Source organism: Dermacentor silvarum, chromosome 3 (assembly GCF_013339745.2).
Source record: "Dermacentor silvarum isolate Dsil-2018 chromosome 3, BIME_Dsil_1.4, whole genome shotgun sequence".
Lineage (NCBI taxonomy): Eukaryota > Metazoa > Arthropoda > Arachnida > Ixodida > Ixodidae > Dermacentor > Dermacentor silvarum.
In genome coordinates, this window is record NC_051156.1 from 173,141,071 (window position 1) to 173,165,376 (window position 24,306).

General features: G+C 45.7%; 1 protein-coding gene across 1 annotated transcript in view; it reads right to left on the bottom strand.

Annotated features, from left to right (window-relative positions):
- Nucleotides 1-18,780: 18,780 nt before the first annotated feature.
- LOC119445033 (uncharacterized) overlaps nt 18,781-24,306 on the bottom strand; it is a 125,410-nt gene continuing 119,884 nt past the window's right edge. Inside the window, exon 29 of the mRNA XM_049664846.1 lies at nt 18,781-21,155. Within this exon, the coding sequence (XP_049520803.1) occupies nt 21,063-21,155 (93 nt within the window). The 3' untranslated portion in view covers nt 18,781-21,062. The remainder of the gene's footprint in view (nt 21,156-24,306) is intronic.

The window sequence follows — 24,306 nt, forward strand, 5'->3', positions numbered from 1 at the left end:
GCCGCGTTCCAGGAGAAAACGGCCGGAGAACGCCAGTCTGGGTCCTGCTCCAGTACCTAGGCGATCCAGCGACTTCCCGCCCCAGTACCAGGCTCGGCGAGCAGTTGACCGCCGCATCGCGATCCGGTCTACCGCTGGCCCGGACCTATCCGCCAGGACACGTTAGAGTTCCCGCCGCTGAACGTGGACGCGAGAAGGCTGGCGGCAGCCAGTCACCGTCCCATCTAGGGAACTAAGCTGGGCCGGTGCGCCCCAGGTGCGCCAGTCGGCACAAGTCCCGCTCTGCCGGAGTGCGACAGCCCCTCAGCGACTGTGACTTCGTTACCTCAGCCATGGCATCGGTGACGCCGGACACCAGCGACGACTGACGACGACCGGAGTGTGATGACGGACCACAGGCCGGGTGGCGAAGACATCCGCGACGGACAGAACCGGTACTGTAAGCGCCCCGACGCTATCGTATAAACGATCGCCCTACAGATCACACTACCGTTAACGCGGTAGTGTGATTGCAGAACATAGCTAGGGAGGACACATTCCGTGTACAATAAGTGCTGTATGTTTAACGTGTGGTATATATATATTTAAACTCCATGTTCAATTATTGTTGTCTTGTAACGCATCTTTCACATCTTGTCGCCAGAGCCCGGGATGCTATCGCGGCCAGAGGATTCCTGGAATGAGGGACCCTCCCACCTAGAGTGATCCACTGCTCAAACGCTCGGGAACACCGTCTCAAAAATTAAAGTTTATTTCATCATCATCATCATAACGCATCTTGTGTTCATGCGTTCATTCTGCTTCCTCAAGCGAACGTACCGGCGCTGACGTACGCGTGACACATCCAGGAGGCTCTTAGAGAGGAAGAAAAGAAGTGAAGAAGGAAGTTAGGTAGACGTTATAGGGAGCACTCGTCTCAGTTTCGACTTGTCTGGGCCTGACGAGCTAGGTAAAACAGTTGCTCGCGGGACTCTCGTAAAGCTTTTTGCCCCCCTCAATATTTTATTAACCGGCTTGACTAGGTGTAAGAAGTGCTTCTGACTGCTCTAATAATGCATCTAAGGTTAATAAGCAATGATATAAGTTACGCAAGTCTGTTAATTATGTGCAATCAGCCAGTTCATAACAATATCGCGGGAGTGTCGACCACAGGTCACGGGTACGCCTCATAGCAGTGGGATCGGCAACTCTGCGAGTATACGTGCGCGAAGTGCTCTTCAGGGCAAGCGTCATCTGCTATGCTCTTCCCTATAGGAGTGTACACGTCCCGTCTTTGTCCCGCTCCTGTGAGATTGATAAAACTTTAGCTGATGAAACATAACTGTATCATTAGCGGGATTTCCTTTGCTTGTTACGAACAAAGACGATAGAACGTAGCGAAGTGTACACATGGCGCCAATCCAGAATAATTTTATTTCGAAAGATGTTGAACGGTTTCATATATCCAGAGAAAGTATGTCACAATGTACAAAACCAAACGCGTGCGCCGTGGAAATAATCCACTCCAAACGTGTGCTCTGCCTCCAAAGAGCGCAATTTCTTTCCCTGACGGCGCAGTTGAAGCCGCACTGGCGCATCGGTTCACGCATGTAAGTTAGATAGATTTTGACCTTCTATACTCGTTCGCGTCAACTAATTCCTGTTTGTTTTAGTTTCTTTCAATTGACGCGCATTCAAGAATCATTTGTTTGTTTCTCTAGTCTGTCAGTAACGCCCTATAGGTTACGTATTCTGTATATCGGTGTACATTCGTGTGCAAGGCACGTTGACTTTTTGGCGCCCCCCTTGTGCCTCCAGTGTTCAATATCTAATACAGGTGGCCTTGATCTACAAGCATTAATTAACGATTCAAAAGTGTAAGTTCGAAAAATCTGGCGAATTTGTTCTGCGGAAACCCGGAATGTGGAGGAAGATTCGCGGGAAACGGATAAATTGTCCTGCGCCCGACTATAGCACGAAGCGACAAGAGAAGCTAGGCTATATGGTTTTCTAAGCAAACCGTATGGGTTTCTTTGTGGTTTCGTGATACACTCCAATAAATGCCAACTTTTACCTTTCTTTCAGATATTTTCCCACCGAAGTGTGCACTAAAAATGATGATGATTAGACGGGAAGTATCGAAAGATGATTGCAGGGCACATGCACTTGTCATTGCTGTTAAGCGCGATGAGTGTGACAAATTTCCTTGCGAGTACTTCAAACTTTGTTTCCACAGTTTCTACCTTGGTGTAGATGTCCACGCAATATCTCAGGTACTGCCAGAATGTGAGATGCACGATGCCCTTGTCATTCCAAAAGCGGAACGTTTTTCGCACCCACCTGTATTCGAAGAAAAGGAAAGCGGGCAGTAACTACAACAGCCGTATCTAAACATAAACAACACATTTCGAGGCCCACGAAAGTCGTACACATGTTTAACCTAGCGCCGACGTTATTAAATCAACGCGATAACGTTTTTACACTTTTTGGCACTTCGGCTCGCCTGCCTGCTCTCTGTTCTCTGTCCAAACTTACTAAACTGATAAGTATGTTGTCATATTGCTCAAGACTACATATGAGATCCACATCGCGTATCAAGATTACATTACGCGAAGAACTAGTATTAAAAAGCGATATATACGCGTACTTCAATGACATAATGTCAGCGAAGTTTTTGCGTCATTTAGACGTTTTCATTATCGTCTACGCTAGAACCTGCCCTCAGCCTTTCCTATATTCTGTTTCTCTCTAGATATGTATATTTCTTCACCCCAAACAAAAAAGCAAAGTTCACACTACATTGCCAGCTATAACATATAAAGAGTTCGGAATGCGCCACTTTGTGTTGACAATGACAGAAAACGTCTGCTCAATGCGGCGCCTTGAGTTCTACAGAGGTGTCACTGTTCAAGTCGGCCACTTGTGAATGTTTTTGCTTACCAGACCACGTTAACACATTCGCGGTTCAATTCCTACAAGCGGTGCATTGTATATTTCGTGTTGCATTTGCTGAATTGTCAGACTGGTCGCGCTGACGTGCAGCAGTCCTGGTTTATTTCGGGGAATTCTTTATCTTAGCATTCACAGCACTTTCCCTGGTTGTGCAATGAGCAAATTATATTGTAATGCTCGTTGTTAACAAGTACGCACTTTCTCCTTCTCCGCTAGTTACAGTAATGCGCTTCGCGCTGCTAGCGTGAGTAGTGTCGCCTAAAATTAGTCTGGCTTTTGACTTTATCTACTTCGTCGCACACTTCCGAAACACCTGCTCTGGGAAAAGCTTCCTCTGAGCGGATGCCGATGTAGATAATTTCAAATACAGTTCAGGGTTTTAACGTTCCACTTTGATGAAGGACATTTCGCGTTTTACTACAATGCTAGCAGTGACGTTTTATTCGCTGCCGCAAAGGGCGCATGACAATAGCGGCGAAATGAAAGTAAAAAAAAAAACTACTAACTTATACAGTTACCGGTGCAAGTTAATGAGCATGAGGGGGTAAGAATTAACCCAGTCGCGTTGAGGTCGGTGTTGCTCGTCACCTACAGAGTCATTGCATTTTACTCGAAAGCCACACAATTATATTCCGAGTGCCGGTTTAGTTCTAGCTTTGTGTCGAAATTTCTTGGCTTTGCTTTCAGACCAAATCATTTTTTTTTCAATGCACACTGAATGCGGAGAGGATCAGCGTGAACTTCCCTTAAATCAACATGTCACCCGCTCCGTCTCTTCCATTTCATAAAAAGACAACATTGTTGTTCAACTATTTTGCCACTTACCATGTAAACAAGTGGTCTTAGTTTACACTCCAAGTAGATGGCACAAAATAATGCATGTCCATTGCGAGAAATGCTATGATGAAAAATTCGCCGACGATTACGATACTTCCTAATGCGAATTTTGAACGCAGCTACTGGGCGTTTTGAATTCGGGATGTATTGTGGCAAATAATTTGATTCCGAACAACGGGGTCCTCTCAGCAGCGGTGCTGAGCCTCTGCTCGGGAAGCTCGTTAAGCAGCAGTGGTAGACGAAGCATTTCCACCGGTTGCGTCGCTCATTGTTCAGAAGGAAAGCGTGAACGCGGGAAAGCGAGGCTCGCGCGGAGCGCATTCACCAGCGGCGGCGGCGCAAGCGAAGTGCCACACATGCGTAGTGGGTTAGATGCCCACGCCAGCGCTTTGTTTCCATATATGGTATCGGTGGACGCGCTCGCCTCATGCCTGGTCGCCGCCGTGGAACACGGCTCGTGCAGCACTCCGCTTTGCTCCTCATGCTTCCGCTGCACCCTCCTCCTCCACTTTCCTCCTCAAGTTGTCTTCAGTATCGCCGTCTTTCGTCCGCCGCTGCGCTCCGCGTTCGCTCCTTCACTCTTCACTGTGCTGCTTCGCTCGGTTACGCCGAGGGACGCCGACACGCAACGCAGGAACGGGCGCCTATTGGCTGCGCTCTAAAACTTTGAAGATTCGAGCGTAACTCACCATGCTGACGCTAGTGTAGCGTTCTGACTGAGAGCATACACGGCACATGGAACAAGTCTTTTTGCTTATCGCTGAAGTCTGAAATAGAATCTTTCAAAATTGCATTTTATCTGCCAGCTTTTTCTTATAGATGGCTTAGCTGCCTTAACTGGGCTACATTTTTTCCATGTATATCAAGGTCATCGCACAACACGGTGTTTCGCTTTGCTAAATTTCTTGGTTTGTGGCTTAACACAATTGTAACAAGAACTGTCAGCGAGACGCGTTACTCTGCGCTGTAGAAAATGGACGAAATCTATCATTGCTTTAAGCTCCTCGAAGACGACAATCTCCACAGACATGTGACATAGTATTTCATTTCAATCGGTCGAATGCGTTTTAAAATTTAAGACAAATTCCAGAATGTACTTACCAGTAGAAAACAAGTGGCAGAAGTACGAGTAGTGAGAAGAGCAGCATAACTTTTGCTGCCAAGGAATTGCTGACTTCTTCGAGCAAAATGTTTATCTCTTGCCTCGGGGTGCAAAGTAACCTTTGATGGGAGCGTTATTCCTTGTTATACATAACCTCGCCACATTTGCACAAGTATGAAGCGCGAAGTCGCTCGACGTACGTCTAACAGCCCGTCTGTCGCTGCAAGAATGTTTCCGGTAACTAAGTTGTTAAATGTGAAAGCATGAACTTGCCACACCGACCGCCAATCCGTAGAGGGAGAGAAAGTGCGTGGTATAGGCTTGCAATTACCTCGTGAGCGACATCAGCCGGAACACGTCCACACCTGGCAAAAAAACCTTGAACCCGGCTTGTAGCAATACAGGGCAGGCGCATTAGGAATGAGAGGGGAAAGGCAGCACGGCTTTTCCGCCAACTGTTGGCCCACTCACCGCGCTTATGTCTCTACCAAACAACAGTTGACGGCATCTCACTGGGCGCTCACAACAGCGATATGTTGTAGTTTAGTGTAAAATACAGAGAATTATTATTACTCTCTTCTGAATTGTCCTTTTTTTATGTGCAGCATTTGGACGGGTATACGTTAGATTTTTAATTCTACAATAAACCGATTCTTTTTGACTAATCGCAAGCCGCACTTGGAACAACCGGCCGCGGCAGTCGTGAAAACCAACTACGAAGGACGAAAACACTAAAAATAAAACTTATCACTGGTAAATTTTCGTTTGTTTTCATTTTCTCGTTCAGTCAGACGTCAAGCTCACTATCTTATTTTTGAGCAGAATAAGTGAAAGCGTGATTACGGCAACCCACGCACAGGAGACATAATAGGTGAATCGATGCATAACAATGTCTACAGAGTGCTTCTTCAGCAGCGGGAAGCGATCATAGAAGCGTCAGAGAGGTTGTACGCAGTTCAATATTGCTGCCGTGACCAGCCGCCTTTTGAAGATGGTCAGTAGGATTGCCTGAGTGAACTGAGACTAACTATGCATGAAGGATGCGCCGCAATATATACAGGCGACCTCAAAGCACCTCGACAGACCAATACATTTTGCATTGCTTCCGCAGTTATAAATAAACCGTTTGAAAGTGCAGAGGTCCTGCACAGTGCTCTTCGCATGGACAGAGTAGGGGCCTCATAACGCAAAACTATTCCAATCTGCTGACTTAAGATTTATGTAACCGCTGACGCGCCACGGCTGTGCCACGGCCGCTCGATCGAGAGGCCGTGGTTTGTTGTGTTCGGACTGATCGGACTGGTTTTCTCCAAGTGTTTTGTTTTTAACCGCTGTACGCACGTGTTCTGCGGCTAGTGTCACGCCTGCCTTTTTTTTTTTTTTTCTCTCCGGCTTTGCGCACGTGGGTGTTCGGACAGTTTTTTTTTTTTTTCTCGCTCTCTCCAAGTGTCTTGTGTTTAACGGCTGTACGCACGTGTTCTGCGACTAGTGGTAGGCCTGACTTTTTTTTTCTCTCTCTCTCTTTCCGGAGTGTTTTGCACAACCGGCTGTGCCAACGCGGTCGCGCGGCTATGGCCGCTGCGGACAGTGATTGTCGGACGTCGACGCACTTCGCGATGGAATGCGTGAAGTGCGTCGTCATGCGATGCGCTGATGTTGAAGTCCTTCGTTCCAACACGAATGACGAAGACGCTTCTGGATGGATTCTATTCTCCAAGATTGATCTCTAATTCATGCCCAATAATTCGGTGCTCCTAACTCCTTGTGTGTATATTGTCCAAAGCGATAACTGTATAAATTGAAAACTGTATGCCATGGTTGTGTGTACTTGCACACAGCTTTTTAGATATGGTAATGTATCCCAACAAATTAAATGTTTCCCTCTCCTGCTTGGTGTTGACGTGATGTAGTGGTCGCACAAAACATTGTCTAATTGCAACAGTATATACCCTCTGAACAATCCGCAGGCCAGACGCAAGCTATACATAGAATGTTATGAATAATAATGGAGACCAAATCATTTAGAATAAGTGCTTTATTTATGATGACAATTATTGTCTACTAAAGTGTTCCGATAATGCAGTTTCAGCCAGTATATTGAAAAATAGTGTCCCCTGTCAGTGTCCACTATTTCGAATTGCTGTGCTTTAGAAATTCACATAAAGCAGTGCTCTTAAATTACAGTTTTTTGCTTGCACCATTTCCAATGCTATTAATGACAGTTGTTCGCCTTTAACGATTTTTAGCCCCGTTGTAGAATAATGGGACTTTCTTTTTGCAAAGCACTTTTTAAACAATATTTAACATGCCCACCACTTACGTCATAAAACTGACACTGTGCATCTGAAACAACTCTAAAGTACCTTACATTAAGGATATCGGGACATGGATAAAACCAGAAAAACAAAATAAAACGCGAGAGAGTTCTTTGCACAGTGAATAAATTGGCACATACCTGCAACATTCATTGAGAGAACTTTGTAACATCCAAACAAAATAGGCTCTTCCTAGGACTGTTTATTACGTTTAGTGCAAACGCACCTAGAGTTTAAAACAATATCCAGTGCTTTGATGCCGTGTCGATGTCGAATTACATTGATAGGACGTAAGCTGCCGGATGCTGCAAGGGTGCTTTGCTTCACTTTGAGGGCATCGCGCTACTTGTCATTAGTAGTAGTGGTGGAATACGACATGTCTATCTCACAGGTTCCGATCTTGTCGGCATGGATTTCACGCATCGATCCTCGCAGCGTAAGCTCCTGCACCGGCGTAGGTCCCGATTATATCAGTCGGCAGGGCACGAGGGCACTTTCGTGGTTGAGACGGAAAGTCTCGCTCTAGAAAACGCGAGGGCGTCGAAGCGCGAAGCCCAGCCACGACGCACAACAAGAGACGCGAAGGGCGCCGGTGATGAGAACAATTTGCTAGGCCTGACACCGCGGCGGCGTCTCCCAGGCGGCAGCCAATAGCATAAACAGTCCGAATATCGCACGTGCGCACAGCCGGAGAAAAAAAAAAAGTCAGGCCTAGCACTCAGCCGCAGAAAACGTGCGTACAGCCGTTGTTAAAAACACTCGGAGAGAGCAAGAAAAAAAATAGTCCGAACACCCACGTGCGCACACCCGGAGGGACAAAAAAAAAAGTCAGGCGTGACACTAGCCGCAGAAAACGTCCATACAGCGGTTGAAAACGACACACTTGGAGCAAAACAGTCCGATCAGTCCGAACACAACACGTTGGCACAGCCACTGCCTCTGGCACAGACGTGGCGCTGGGGAAGAAGAGCCAGGCGATAAAGCACCGAGAACGAGAGTAGTCGCTTGGTGCCGTTGTTAGGAGTGATGTCACAGCGTCCCGCAGGCGTGTAAGCCAATAGCGTGGCTCTGCGGTTGCCATGCGTTGTACCTACTGGATATACCAAATATATACGCTACCCGAAGTGCGTTGTTTGAGCAGGACAGTGAAACGCTCTCCTCGTTTATAGGAGGTCACTTTCGTTTGGTCACTTTTGTTCAAAGCGACTTGCATGACCGCCGCGATAGGTTTTCCTTATTGAAATGGCTGACGAGAAGTGAGAAGCGCGCAGAAAAGGAAAAGGCTTCGGTGGGGCCGAGCTGGAGCAGCGAAAGTCGATAACCTGATGAGAAGGGGAGTGCTGGGCGTCGGCAATTGGCCCTCTTCTTCTTGCTTGGCTTTCGGTGGCTGGTAGAAAATCGCGGCGGCGCGCAACGGTGGGACAAAATTGCCCCTAAAATGGATCCTCAGCGAAGAGGAGTTGGCAAAGCGATGTCGTGTATGTGCCGAGTGGGCCCGACAACGTTATGCTGGCACGCAAAAATTTGCGTGCCGCCATCTTCTATTCATTTCGGAACGGGGCAGTCTACGGCTTTTTCGAAAATAACATTCAGTTTCTTTGTTCGGCATAATAATGAATCTTTAATGCTTACACGTCACTTTGACGTGTGAGTTCTCGCGCTTTTCTGGCGTGGCGTGACTGAGAGGCGAAGTGGGCGCAGCCTTAACCGATACCGGAGGGCTGATGGCGAAAAAGGCGTCTAATCGGCAATAATTATTTTTATTTTGTTCAGTTTATTCACGCATCTATAATCACTGGGAAGGTGACATATGCAGATCAGGCGTTTTCGCGGTTTTCCTTAAGTCACGTGGCCGACAAGCGAAGTGGGGGTGACCTGAAAAAGTTTTGACCAATCGTGGAGGATTGATTGTAGAAATGTAATGGCAAAGTTTGGAATATAGCTTTACGTTACAGTGCCTTAGGACTGCGAAATCGCATCACAGCTCGGAAAGGCCTTCCCACAGCACCGAACAAAGTCACTCGCCTCAAGTTTGCTGCTTACCACCGCGGCTGTATGCAGGATTGTCGAGGTTTACAAGCATGTAATTTAAACTTTGTTGAATTTGCTTTTTTCAGCCGCTATGACCAGCAGAAGAAAGTGCCGCGCTAAGAATGCACACGCTTTAGTCTGAGAACATAAAGGTGGCAGCCGCTAGGGGAAGCACGTGTGTGTGTGAGAGAGAGAGAGAGAAATATGGGGAAGGTGGAGGAGAGATTTCGCACGATGAAATAAGTCCCCTAGTAGGAACTGATGGGATTTTCCAGTGCTGCCTATTTCTCCTTAACAGAGCGCGAGATGATTCCCTATGCATTCAATAGAGTGCCGCCGAAAGGACACTAATATTTCATAGATGACTTGCTCTTACTGCTCATACAGAACAGGACATGGCACGCCTGTTGAATGAGCGATGGGTAAAGTTATATTATTGGTGTGTGAATGGTGCTGACATTACTGTCATTGATCATATTCGGGGCTACGTCAAGACAAAAAATTTCGAAAATGTCCTTGGACGGCGCATGCTCTGACCAACTGTGGCAAGCAATACAAAAAGAGCGGGAGCGGTTTCCCATTGACACCCCCTTGTTCGAGGCTGCTTTCGGCGGGTCTCTGCCAAAAAGAATGTAGACCCTCTTCGCGGGAGCGCAACGCGTTATTAGGCTGCTCGATGCACAACCATACAACGAATGAGCAAATGCCGGTATGATGGTACTTTATTTTCTTCTTTCTTTTTTGCTTTTATGCCAATATGGATGATATGAACACCTTAGGGCGAATTGTCGCCGTTGATGTCGCTGTCATCCTGATGTTTCGGATATATATATATATATATATATATATATATATATATATATATATATATATATACCTAAGCAAATATAGTTGTGGCTAAAGGTACGTCCGATGTCCTCCTCCAACTTTCTTTATATAGGTGCGTTAGACGGATGCAGCATTGTCTTTATGAAAGTACGGGCCGACGTTTCTCGTTGGTTTTGCCATGTTTCACGTTAGGACACATCGGGCACAATCGCACTGAACAATCAATACATGTTTCCCTCCCGTCAGCGCTTCTTTTATGCGTGTTGTGGTTCAGCGTGCCCATTTCGGCGCTGGTCACCGTGCTCCTTATTGCTGTAACAACCGCCGCATCTGCTTCCATGGCGTTGATGCACGCTTTCAATAAAGAAAAAAACGCATTCCATTCGGGGCCCCTCGAAGCGATTCTGTGATTTGTGCTTATCGAAAATAGAGAAATGCTGCTATTGCACTTCACTGCCGATCCACTATATATGATTGGTGGAAATCCGTTCGTGTTGGAGCGTTTTACAATTACGAATACGTCGAAGTCCAAACAGCAATCCAAGAGTTTAAAACAATCGTTGACTAACCAAAGTAGGGAAGCACAACTCTTCTCTCTGCAGTTTATATGCTGACCGCTCTTCAAGTCACTCTCAGTTATCGTACGCGAAAGGGCGCGAATGACCCTGGTCGTACCGTTTGCTTTGTCGTTCAGAACAGTTCTTTCTTGATGCTACTTCGGGTGACAGCTTTAATTATACCTCTAGGCAGACCACAAATAAATACTTTCCGCCTCCATTCCACCCTGTGAAAATGGGTGTACAGCGAAACCGGTGCGGACGTTAGACAAGTACCACCACCCCAACTGACGTTAGACAATGTAACACAAGCACCACCACCACAAGCGACGTACGTAACGCAAAAGTGCAACGTATGTGCATCCTCGTAGAGGATGTACATACGCTGCACTTCTGGGCCGTCCGCCAAGCGCAAGTGCCTTATGGAACTAAATTAATGTTTAAAAGTAAATTACTTCAGAAAATACATCAAGTAAACAACACACAACCTACAGACAGGATTGTAATTCGAATATACGAGAAAACAAAATTCTGTTATGCGGAAACTCAAACACAAGCCCCTTTTCCAGCTGCCGTTTTTTGGGTGAGCACGCCACAAGAAATCCCGACCAACTAGAGGCTAACAGCTTCGCTGCAAACTTAACAATTGTTAGCGCGAGTTACAGCGTCGCATAAGAAGTTGTTATTCGGAATATGTTTAAAAGCATTTTTAGCCGTGCCAGTAGAATATCCAGGTACTTACATTTTGATGCTCCTTCGTCTGCTTAAAGTAGTGAATTCTGTATAGATGAAATTCTGCGCAAACGTGATCGAAAATACTTGTGATAGCTGACTTCAATATTCATCATCATCATCATCAGCCTATATTTATGTACACGGCAGGACGAAGACCTCTCCCTGCGATCTCCAATTACACCTGTCTTGTGCTAGCTGATTCCTACTTGCGCCTGCGAATTTCCCAACTTCATCACTCCACCTAGTTTTCTGCCGTCCTCGACTGCGCTTCCCTTCTCTTGGTATCCATTCCGTAACCCTAATGGTCCACCGGTTATCCATCCTACGCATTACATGACCTGCTCAGCTCCACTTTTTCCGCTTAATGTCAACTAGAATATCGGCTATCCCCGTTTGTTCTCTGATCCACACCGCCCTCTTCTTCTCTCTTAACGTTAGTTAGGCCTAGCATTTTCTGTTCCATTGATCTTCAATTCAAGTTTCATTGTACATTTTTCTTTTCAACGACAGTGGTAGTCTCCTAGTCGGGATTTCGTAAGGACTGCCGTATGCAATCCAGCCCAATTTTGTTCTTCTATAAATTTCTTTCTTATGATCAGGGTTCCCTGCGAGTAATTGACCTAGATAAACATACTCCTTTACACACTCTAGAGGCTGATTGGCGATCCTGAATTCTTGTTCCCTTGCCAGGCTATTGAACATTAGCTTTGTCTTCTGCATATTAATCTTCAACCCCACTCTTACACTTTCTCGGTTAAGGTGCTCAATCATTTGCTGTAATTCGTCCCCATTGTTGCTCAATAGGACAATTTCATCTGCAAACCGAAGGTTGCTTAGATATTCGCCGTTGATTCTCACTCCTAAGCCTTCCCAGTTTAAGAGCTTGAATACTTCTTCTAAGCATGCAGTGAATAGCGCTGGAGAGATTGTGTCTCCTTCCCTGACCCCTTTCTTGATAGGTAACTTTCTACTTTTCTTGTGGAGAACCAAGGTTGCTGTGCAATCCTTGTAGATATTTGCCAATATATTCATCCATGTATCCTGTACTCCTTGGTTAGGTAATGCCTCTATGACTTCTGCTTTCTCTACTGAATCAAATGCTTTTTCATAATCTATGAAAGCCATATAGGGAGGTTGATTGTACTACGCAGATTTCTCTATTACCTGGTTGATGACATGGATATGATCCATCGTAGAATATCCCTTCCTGAAGCCAGCCTGTTCTCTTGGTTGGCTAAAGTCAAGTGTTGCCCTGATTCTGTTTGAAATTACCTTGGTGAATATTTTATACAATGCCGAAAGCAAGCTAATAGATCTATAATTCTTCAATTCTTTAACATCTCCCTTCTTATGGATGAGTATAATGTTGGCGTTCTTCCAGCTTTCTCGTACACTTGAAGTCGTGAGGCATTGCTAAAGGGCCGCAAGCTTTTCAAGTATGATATCTCCTCCCTCCTTGATTATATCGACTGTTATTCCATCTTCTCCAGCAGCTTTCCCCTATTCGTGTCTTTGAAGGCCTTTCTAACTTCATCGCTAGTTATAGAAGGGGTATCTGTTAGAGCACTGCACGGGCTCGGGCTTACCCGAAAGCCCGGGCCCGGCACGGCCCGTGGGCCGGGCCGGGCCGGGTAGAGCAGTTTTTTCACGGGCTCGGGCCGGGCTCGGGCACGGCGTGTGCTTTTTGACCCGGGCCCGGGCCGGGCTCGCGTTTTTTGACGCGGGCCCGGGCCGGGCTCGGGCTTTCTGCGAGTTATTCTCGGGCTTCTCAACTCTGAAAAACATGTATTTTTCAGTCTCGGGCCGGGTTCGGGCCGGTTTCGAGCCGGGCTCGGGCCGGGCTCGGGCTTAAGGTAAAGGGGTGGCGGGCCGGGCCGGGCGGGTAACGTAGATTATTTCCGGGCCCGGGCCGGGCCCAGGTCTCACCATAAAATTTTTGATCGGGCTCGGGCGGGCCGCCCAATGTAAAAACGGGCCCGGGCCGGGCCCGGGCCGCAAAAATCGGCCCGTGCAGTGGTCTAGTATCTGTATCCTGTTCACCATGCACTACATCGAATGAAAGTAGCTTGCCTGCTCTGGGTGCTGTATAGGTCAGTATAGAATTCTTCCGCTGCTTTTCCTATGTCATCGAAATTGCTGATGATACTACCCTGCTTCTCTGATACATTTTGCCTTGTGCTACGCCTCCTTTTCTTCTCACTGATTTCATGCTGCGTCCATATTTTACTGCTTTCTCAATTTTTTCCACGGTATAATTTCGGATATCCCTTACTTTGTTCTTGTTGATCAGTTTCGACAGTTCAGTTTCGACTAGTCAAGGTGCAACTTCCATATTAATCAGTGCCAATGCATGTGAGGGATGGCTTTTCTAACGAAACACGTCGTGGCTGTTTCTGTTCAATACCTTACAGATTCAATGTTAAAGTAGAACGTGCGTAAAGTGCCCAGTAATTGCTTTATTTGGTGCCTTACAGCAGAAAGCTGCGTGGTTGGTAGTCAGTGGTTAATATTACAGGTACAGAGCCGGTTGTTTTGTTACCCTGGGTAAGATACCAACCCACTAAATGTTTTGCCCTTTTGTTTCTGTTCTTGTCTGCGGCAGTTTGCCTGGCGTGATGAAAGCCTCACAAGGCAAGACGACAGGAAGCAGCACGTCATCACTGCTGCCGGTCTGCCACACACATCGGACCATCGGGTCACGCGTTTAAGTGTCTCGCGCCGTTCTTACATACGGTTTCTTGCGCCGTTCTGAAATAGCCTATTTTAACTTCAAATCTCGAATGTTTGTTTGTATATGTGTATATATGTCTGGTAACATCTTTTGTAAACACCAAACAATGCTGGCTACTCAGCTACCTGCAAAATGCACCGAATAACATATATTCCCAAAGTGCGTGGCGTTTTTGAACTTTTTTTTCACTATCGTCTACGCTATGAGCCCTCCTGATTACCATTTGATTAACTGTCTTCAACACAACCAAGAAAGCAGAGTTCACGCTATATCACCTACTACTCTAAATTAAGAGATAGAAACACAACACCTTGGGTCGACACTGAAACGAAATCCCTATGCATTTACCCCTATGTGTGTATGCGTTTACGTCTAGCGTATATGCGTTTACGTCTAGCCTCTACGCGTTTGTTTTTACAGCTTTCAAGCCAACCCTTGTGTGAATAACAATCCTTGCGTACAAAGCCACGTCAAGACATTTGTGCTTCGACTATAGGTGGTGCATTATATTTCGTTTTGCATTTGCAGTCGTGGTTCTTATTGGTCGTGCTGACATGCCGCAGTCAATCGCGGTGCCATTGCGATAGTATTTTTAGGGGCGAAGCACCTTAGGGCCGAGCCTCGTCCCTCCCTCGTCGTCCGTACCTCTGGTTTGCATGAAGTCCGCTAGGGGCGCTGCGGTGCACAAAGGCGTTCGTTCCCGACGCGCGCTCTCTTTCTCTCTCGTCCGTAGCTCTGGTTTGCATGTAGTCCGCTAGGGGCGCTGCAGTGCACAAGGGCGTTCGTTCCCGACGAGCGCTCTCTTTCTCTCTTTATCAATGGATGATAACGGTCGCTTCTGATAACAGCGCGCCCGCTATGGATGAAAAGGCGAGAGTGGCGGCTTAACTGCAAGCGGAGTCGAGGGCTCGCAAAGCTGCTGCAGCACGGCGACGCAGACAACAAGCGGACTCGGAGTCTATAGGGCTCGCAAAGCTGCAGCAGTGCGGCAGCGCCGGCAAGCGGACCCGGAGCTAAGAGCTCGCGAAACTCGCGCGTGAACCGAGCATCGGCGCCACCAACCTCAGGTAGAGAACGCTTCCGGCGTTTTGCCGCCGCTTCCCGCGCTCTCGCCGCCTCTGGGTCCGCTTGCCGGCGTCGCGCTTGAACCGAGCATCGGTGCAACTAACCTCAGGTTCTCCCGCTTCCAGCGTTTTGTCGCCGCTTTCCGCGCTCTCGCATGTACGGGGGATTCACGGTTACCCGAATGATCCCCCGGTGCTTCTCCCACTCATCATCATTCACTTCGTGGGTATGCGGTGATTTTTTATCTTAACGGTCAGGCGTATCCCCTTGTTGTAATCAAACTCCGGTCTAATTTTCATTATTCTCAATATTACAGTTTCCCCTTTTTTTGCTGGTTATTACTACAGGGCTTCGCGCTAAGAGCCGCAGCTATAGTGTCACCTCTAATTAGTATCGCCTTTAACTTCATCTACTTCGTCGCACACTCTGGGAAACAGCTGCTACTCAAACACTCCCTCTTCTCCGTGGATACATGCGTAGCTAAGTTGATCAGTATCCAATCTTTAATTATAGAAGTTCATGGTTTGAGCCATCCACTTTGACGAACGGATTTTCACGTTCTTCTACGACGTCAGAAGTCAAGTTTTATATGACCATCCACAGATACCGCGCGCCAATAGGGTCATAATTAAATTTAAAAAACTACACATTTACATAATTAACAGTGCAAGTTAAGGGGCATCAGGGGGTAAGAAATAAACCAGTGGCAGTCAGTTGAGCGCCCCTGGTCACCTATAGTTATGGCGTTTTACACTCCATGATGTCAAACAATTATCATTCGGATGCCGGTTCACTACTAGCATTGCCTCACAATTTCTCGACATTACATTGTTACAGAGCAAACAATGGCGCATAGAGTGCGGCGATGATCAACGCAAATTTTTCTCAAGTTCATCTGTCGCCCTGTTCATCTCTGCATTTTTGGAAAACGTCGGCATTCTTGCTCCGTCATTTTACTACTTACCTCGTAAACAAGTGACTGTCGGTTGCATCTGAGTAGATGGCACAGAAACATGCATATGCATAACGATAAAACGCCCCTGCTACGGTGAAACGTTTAGAAGATTCGCGTGTACCAAACGTGCAGCCGCTACTATACTGGCAATCCCACGTACGCCAACGCGTTTTAGGGCGTTTTAACGGACAGCATATACTGCGCACGGAACTAAATTTTCAGCGTTTCTGTCAAGTCCTAAACAGTTTCTTCAATGGCATGCACGAATGCACTAGTCTAAATTGCATTGCCTCTGCCGAATTCCTCTTATAGATCACTTAGCCGTGATAAATACGGTACATTTCGTATCTATACCACACTTAGCCGTGATAAATATGTACGGTACATTTCGTATCTATACCACGGTCATCACAGAAAACGGTGCTTTGCCTAACTAAGATTTTATAGAAAAGGTATTATTGGGCGGCCTCACTCGGTTTGGGCGCACGTAAGATCTAGGTAGCTATCTGGCCTGCTGGTGAAAAACGGCCCTTTCGCGTTTGGAAAGCGCCGTAGCGAGTCGCAAAAAGTATCAAAATGTCGAGTAGGTAAAATTAATGGTAGCGGCGTAAGTAAGACCAATGTAGTAAAAAAAGTTAACCACATCGCACCAAAGACTGCACTATCACCACGATTGGCCTACCTGGCATATTGGTCAGAAGAAAGAAAGAAAGCCGTGTCAACCAAAGTCGACGCGAATGAAGGCAATGTCGACGTACATGTGTGTCAAAAAAGGAAATGAAATAATTCGACAGAAATAAAAGAAATAGAATTAATGTATGAGAAAAATCTGAAAAGTGTGACAATGTACCAAATAAATATTACAAATATGAAAAAATAGCCTTCCGTTATAACATTGCATAATTGATCTTCGATATGTGAAAATACATATACCATGTGCATCGACCTTGTCTTGTTTTCTGTCAACTTTATTTGGCCCCCCTTTCTTTTTGGTTCGTGGATGAACAGAAAGGAATATTAACCCTGAGTTAGTCACTTCGCTCACTTCACTTCGGCAATATATATATATATATATATATATATATATATATATATATATATGCGTAAGCTGCCAGTGCTGTCGACAGAAAGTCGACAATATCCACAAACGTGTGACATGTATGGTATTACTTTTTAAATGGCCAAATACGTCTTAACATTTAGCAATAACCCCACAGGGAACTTACCAGAAGAAAACAGACGACAGAAATATGAGCAGTGTGAAGAGCAGCATAGCTTACGCTCCCGAAGAGTCACCGACTTCTTTGAGGAAAAACGTTTGGCGCACAAGACAACTTTCGAGGGGAGCGTTACTCATTTTATTACATAACGCCCCCCCATTCCCATAAGCACAGAAACAGGAAGCGCGAAGACACTTGACGTATGCCAAACAACCACTCTGCGGTCGCAAGAAAACTGCCAGTACCGAACTTGTCGAGAGTGACAGCAGGAGCTTGGTGAGCCAATCACCAATCGGTAGAGGGGGTAAATTGTGTCGCAGGCTTGGATGTACAATAAACGAATTCAAAAGCTGGGAGCGACGACGGTTCTGTTTCACGGCAACATTCGTCCCTTGTATAGTTCGTTCAACCGCGGTGAACACATGCGGCTGGGCACAGTTTGGAGGCAAAAAAAAGAAAAAAAAGACGCGGAACTCATTTATCGTACGCGTTGCTTTGTAAGCTCACACACACATGCCCGCAGATGTGCAAACTGCGTCGCAAAGAAAAACATGTGCTGTTAAGCGAAAATATGCTGTTTTTTTTTTAATCTATAATTGTGGTATATCGCCAGCAGCGGTTGTCCCAAGGGCTTCAGAATAAAAAATTTCGCTTGAAGCTCAAGAAAACTTATTTTGCAGTGTTAAAAACACTGAGTGTTTCCGGACTCACTCTCAGCTGTGTAAGCTGTAAGCGGTCCGCGTTTCATTGAGTGCGTTTGAAAATATGCACAGCAGAGTGCGAATTCTGTGGAGTAGCATTACAATCTTTATTACAATGAGCAAAATGAGAACAAGGTGAGAGCAGGAGCCAACGTTTTGACAAGTGGACTTGTCTTCTTCAAGGCGACATATGCTCTCCTGAGCCTATAGTTCACTGACCTCCAGTGGAGCCGATACCGCCCCCCCCCCCCCCCCCTACCCGTCGTCCAGGCCCCTTCCACGAAAAGAGGCACCTACAATGACACGTCAACCGGCTAGCATACGGCGCTGCCTCAAATTCCTCCACCGACTATCCGTAGTGCATTATCTTTCTTTTCAATTCTACACCCTCGCCACTAACATACTCTCGCTCGTTACCTCACACACACCCCTTACCTTCTCTCCCCTTTAGAAGAACCCTACCTATATATATACTGTGCCGAGGAGAGCCTATGTCGCCTTGAAGAAGACAAGTCCACTTATCAAAACGTTGGCTCCTGTTCTCACCTTGTTCTCGCTTTGCTCATCGTCTTGAATTTCCATCTCCCGCATTCCCCGTGTTTTCCCTGAATCATTATGACAATACTTTGAAACGTTGGTGTCTTAATGGAAACATTTGTTCAACGAGCTGACTACCTTTGAATAAGTGACTGGTTCTCCTATATTCAACTCTACCTTGAGAGTAACCACGATGCAAACTCATGCAAGAATTCGCTTTAAATGAAAGAGCAAATTTATTGGCTGGAACACCGTTTTTATTAAATACAGAACGAAGATCAGTTGAAAATCTATAAGTCAAGTATCTTGCTAGGTATCACTCAAAACGCACGCAAACGCTCTCATAAACAACATCGAGGAAGCCACCATAGCGCAAAGCCTACAGATCATAGATTCTGACCAGAATTTTTCAGTGTACGATAAGTTTAACTTCGAAATTCAAGCATGCACTGAAGTGGGGGGGGCACTGGTCGCAGTGAAATTCAGAGTGGTCAATACGTCACTCCGATGCCAGTTGTCATGTTAAATCACGTTAGTTTGGCACTCAAGTGTATATTCCTCTCATATCGCCGCAAGCTTCATACCTAGCAAAAAATGTTAAGATCATCCCTATTATCATCATATGACGCCAAACAGCAACGGTTATTATTATTTCAAATGGGTGGACCTTTCTCAAATTTACCGTGCTTACAGTGTACTTTGGCGCAGTCACTCCAACAATGCGAACACATCAATCAGACGCGCGAATTACCGAATATCTGAAATTCGTCTTTTTCCACTTCAGTCCTCCTCACACAAATATCGTGTCAAAAATAGTTGTAAGCGTTTGGCGGCTATGATTACCATCGGTAATATCATGCTGGAAAGATGGTTTCATATGAGCTGCCTGATAAGAACTGTCTCATCTAAATAAAGAACAAACAAAGCAACATTTTCACACTCGAATGTGCAGCTTTAACGATAAGATGACACTCATTAGACGAGATGTAGGCCATCGTCCAATGTGAAACCCGGTAATTTTCCTTCTGTGCGCTAGTCACGAGGAGACGTTCCATGAGCAGGATTCTTCAACAGAACAACATAAGAAATAGCAGTGAGTGTGTTTCTGGCTTGCAAGTTTCGAACACAAATGAAATGTTCCCTTTCATATTGGACGAGGGTGTACTGTCCGAAAGTGTAGGTGCATTTTCCAAGATAACAATATTCACCTAGTATTTAACAAAAATATGTGTAATTTCTCGCAGTATTTCTGCGCAGGAATATGCTATTTTGCTGAGAGTGGAGCTTTTATAAGAACTTCGTAAATTTTACCTTTTAAAAGAGCACGCGAATTTCTAATTTCCTACTGACTAATATATTCGCCAACGAAGAATAACAGAGTAGCATCAACATTTTTGTATATATATGTTATATATACAAACAATACAACGAATTAATTTATGCATGTTTGCAATCATTCAATTTTAAAAGTCATTCAAAAGTTGAAAATATCGCACCGCTTCTTTTCTTTGCGACTATGATTGCCACTGTGTCCTCATGCTCTTCCCTGGTAGCTCTCTCGCAGTAAAGAAAGAAATGAATGGGACACTAAGAAATGAATGGGTCTCATAGTGTGTTCTACGCAACCGTCCGCAACGCAATGATAGCATTGTGATAAGTAGAATAAAGCTGCTAATTAGAGCTTTTTTCATTGAGCTTACATCCGTGCTACATATTGAATGTGTCACGGACACACCTAAGTTCAGCGATGTCTGAAGGGGTATAGTAAGCCTCATTGCAATCCCTCAACCTGGTTGCCATCAATTCTGCGATGGTGTCGCGCCTGACCTGTCCGCACACGCTCGGTTGAACCATCAGTCCGTGCGCACATTCTGCCATAAGTAGTTTGGCCGTTCGTGAGCGACTCATGGCACATGGTGATTTCATGTAAAGCTAAGTGAGACATCTTAATCATTGGTACTTTCAGAAAACATGGACATTCATATCTTGAAGAACCTGTGCTCTTCGTCTCCAGGCAGCGTTCCGGCCATTCAGGCTCGATGCAGTCTGGTCCACAAGACACTCCAATAGAATGATATACACTATAGATCATGCACTTATAGGCAGTTTGCGCTTTCCGTTTTGAACATTTCATTACTGTGTTTTTACATTCCGATATATTTCGCGCCTCTTTGAACATTTTAACATTCTATCGACGGCATTATAGCGCCTTATGTATACAGAACCATACTGTTACAACAAAAGCACTGCTCTCCCAACTTTCGCATGCCCTATAAGAACAAATACAGTGCTGGCAACTGCCCTTGCATAAATTTCTGGCTCTCCCATATTCAATTCTACTTCGAGAGTTCCTTTACTTTGTGATGAACTATACAATGTTCACCCTGCTTGAGCCCTCGCAGAGTGCGCGTACTTAGCACGAGAACTCTCTAAAAACCGCAGCCACTCCAATTTTCTTTAGTGTACAAGGTTGCTACTCTTGCTCCCCAAGAAGAATTTCTGATACTGGCGTGCAACTCAGCTCGCCGGCGCGTCGCGCGGGATAGCCCGGAGAATAATCGGCCCATCGCTGACTTGAAGGAGTTGCCGTGGCTTGAACTTGAGAGGACTCTGTGATAAAATAAATAAACAAACAAACGAAATAACACACTTCTTAATGGAAACTTGGCGGCGCTCTGTAGCAGTTTAGTGACGTCATAACTGACGTAGAGGTAAACCTGGTTAAATGTTTGTTCGCTTACATGAGAGGGCGAACAAACACAAAAGTATTTTTCCGAGCGTGACAGAAACCCGCGAATACCCGCCAGATTGCCGTGCGACTGGCAGCTCGAGGCACTTTCCGTGTTTTCGCGCGTATTTGCGGTTTTACGCTCGCAAAAACACTTTTATGTACCACGTATTGAGCAAGAAACAGCTGTATCGGGAGTTTTTCATGTTGCTCTACAATTCTCTCACTAACACTTTTCATGTAATTATAATATTTGAGAAGTTGATTAATTAATTAAGACTAATTATGCAATTAGGCGGAATGCAATAAGTACTCTGAGTATCTCTAACAACGGCAAACAACATTACTTTAGTTCTGTCCAACCACGTGGCATTTGCATATTTTTAAGTCTTGGTGCATGAATGTTCGGACACCCTGTATAGTGGTCTTCAGCCGAATGTGAATCGTCGCGTGGTGACCTACGGTCTGCACGTTGGTGAAAGCATAGCCAAAGCCGTATCCATATCCCAATGTGATTGCTGGCATTTTTTCTTCTTGTCAATGTCTCTTCATGTGTGCGCTTTTCACATCAACCACGTGCGTGTATTTTTTTTTTCATGTCTTCTTTCTTTTCTCTCTGGTAAGCGATGAGTACTGGCACGCGGACAGTTTTCAGCAGAGTTCAAGATAAGAGTCGTAGGCGGCACTGAAGCGAGCGGCAACATGGCCGCTCAACGCCAATTTGGCGTTTCTGATAATGCAGAAACAAATACTGCAGGGCACAGAAAAGAAAATTATCTAATAAAAGAAAAGGAACTTCATCTCGTGCAGTGCATCTGCAGCTTGAGGACGCACTTGCGGACTATGTGCGTGAACTTATTGCGCGCTCGGCGCTCGCTATACCTGTGACTACAGTAGACTGCGGCTCCGATGATGGATGATCGATGTCGTTACGAAAATAAACGTTTTGCGATGTCTTTCTTAAATTTTCTTAAATTTTATTTCTTTCACTTCAAGGTTGGGGGTCACCTTATATTCTCACTCAAGCTATATTCCTGTTCATGCGGTATTCTATTAAAATCGGCAGTATTAATAGAAAATATGCGAAATTCCACAGCAGAATTTTTCACGCATCAACCTTCCTGAATAAGCACACTCGAAGCTAAAAGACACGTTTTGAAAATTTCGACAGTGTGAGGAACGAAAGAAAACAGGGAAGGCAACACTACTCCACGCTCTGACACATGATATACGATATTCGCCCGAGACCGCCAGTTTGATTTGTCCAGACGAAGTGTGCAGAGAAGAGTACTTGTATGCTTTGTCCGCAGCTCACTATACTTAACGATCGCCGACACGCCCTATATGTGCCTTTCATACCTCTATACTCCACCCTTCTCAAATCCTCCTCTCCACAATGCTATACTCCTGTGCACAACACACGCTCTTCACATTTATCCTCTTCTTCACAGCACAACTACCACAGCCCGAAAACCCCTCCCGGTCCGCAAAAGAAACATTAGCTTTAATATCAGGAGCAAATACATATTGTCAAGCCCTAATCAGTTGTAAAGTCATGTACGCACCATAGTTTCAGCGCAGGTTTCAAGTCTGACGCGCCGAAGCAGGCAGGCGAGAGTTGTCTTGACCTGCAGCATGCCGAGTCGCATCCCTATGCAGCTGCGTGGTCCATGGCCGAAAGGCATGAACGTGAACGGCTTCACGCTGTCCTTGTTTTCCGGTAGGAATCTGTTTGACAGAAGGCGGTTGCAATAAACGGATGTGAGAAGATCCACAGGGGATGACAACCCTCAACTTTATTTAAACCAGTGCATACTGACTGTGGAGCATGAAGCACCATCATATTGGTGCAGTGAAGTGACCCTCAATCAGGCATCGTCTTATATTTTTGCGACACAGGCAATGGTGCTGGATGAGAAACAACGTTATCGATGTTTGAGGCTGCGGTAGGCTCTTACGCAGACGAAATATAACGCGATACAAGTAAATCACCCGTGAAGTCTCCCTAATATTATCTCGAGAATATTCCATTGCTACTCAAAAACCGGGCTCGCGCTCAACAGGCGTATGCCATTACAATGACGAAGACGTCTGTTGAATTCTTTCTGCGCACCACTCTCCGGCTAACGGAGATATTCACAGCATCGGACCATGATCAGCAGATCCACGTTTACGCATAGCAGATTACCTTACTAAGCTCGCTCGCACACATTGATGTTATGCCAACCGCCAAAATTTATTTACGATTAAGGTAAGTGACTTTCTTTCCTCTGGTAATATTCCAAAGCACTGCCTGTATAACTACTGAGACCAAAATACTGAAGTCTTAATAAGTGTGATTTACTACGATGCTTGAAAGTCGTCTTTTTTTCAGTTAAGTATTTGAGTCTTTGTAAAGATAGTATTAGTATCGGTTACAAAAAGTGTTCCGTGTAAACTGCCAGCTAACGCAGCCCTTCGCAAAGGTCTACGCACAAATGTACCTTTCTGGATTGAACTTTTCCGGCTCGGGAAAATATTCAGGATCGTGATGGATACCCGCCGAAGGAACGTCCACGCACATGCCCGGCTTGAAGCTGATGTTGGCCACTGTGGTTTCTTCCGTACACTGACGCATAATTCTGTAAAAAAAAAATTGTACAAACAAAATAGGGCGTAGTGTAAACGCCAACGGTTCTTCACCCTCATATATTAAAGCTTTACATCTGACAGTATAAATGTCCTAGTTTATCACAGCGAAGCTGTTTATGACTAGGGTTTTGTGCATTTTTCGTGTCCGTCAACAAAAGCTATCGCCACAAGCAATAGCTCGAGCGTCGTCGTCTGCTCCCACAGTTGGCTCGTTGGCGCCCCTCGGCACAACCGCGCGAACGCGCTCATGCCGCTGCTCACGCGTTCGTCGTCGTCGTCTTCTTCTTCCACAACTGGCTCCGTTGCTGCTCATCATTCCAGCGTAGAATTGCACTTCTCTTCTGTTGTCGTAATTAATGGAGAGGCCACATTATTTTTTATTTACGGAGATGTGAACCATTG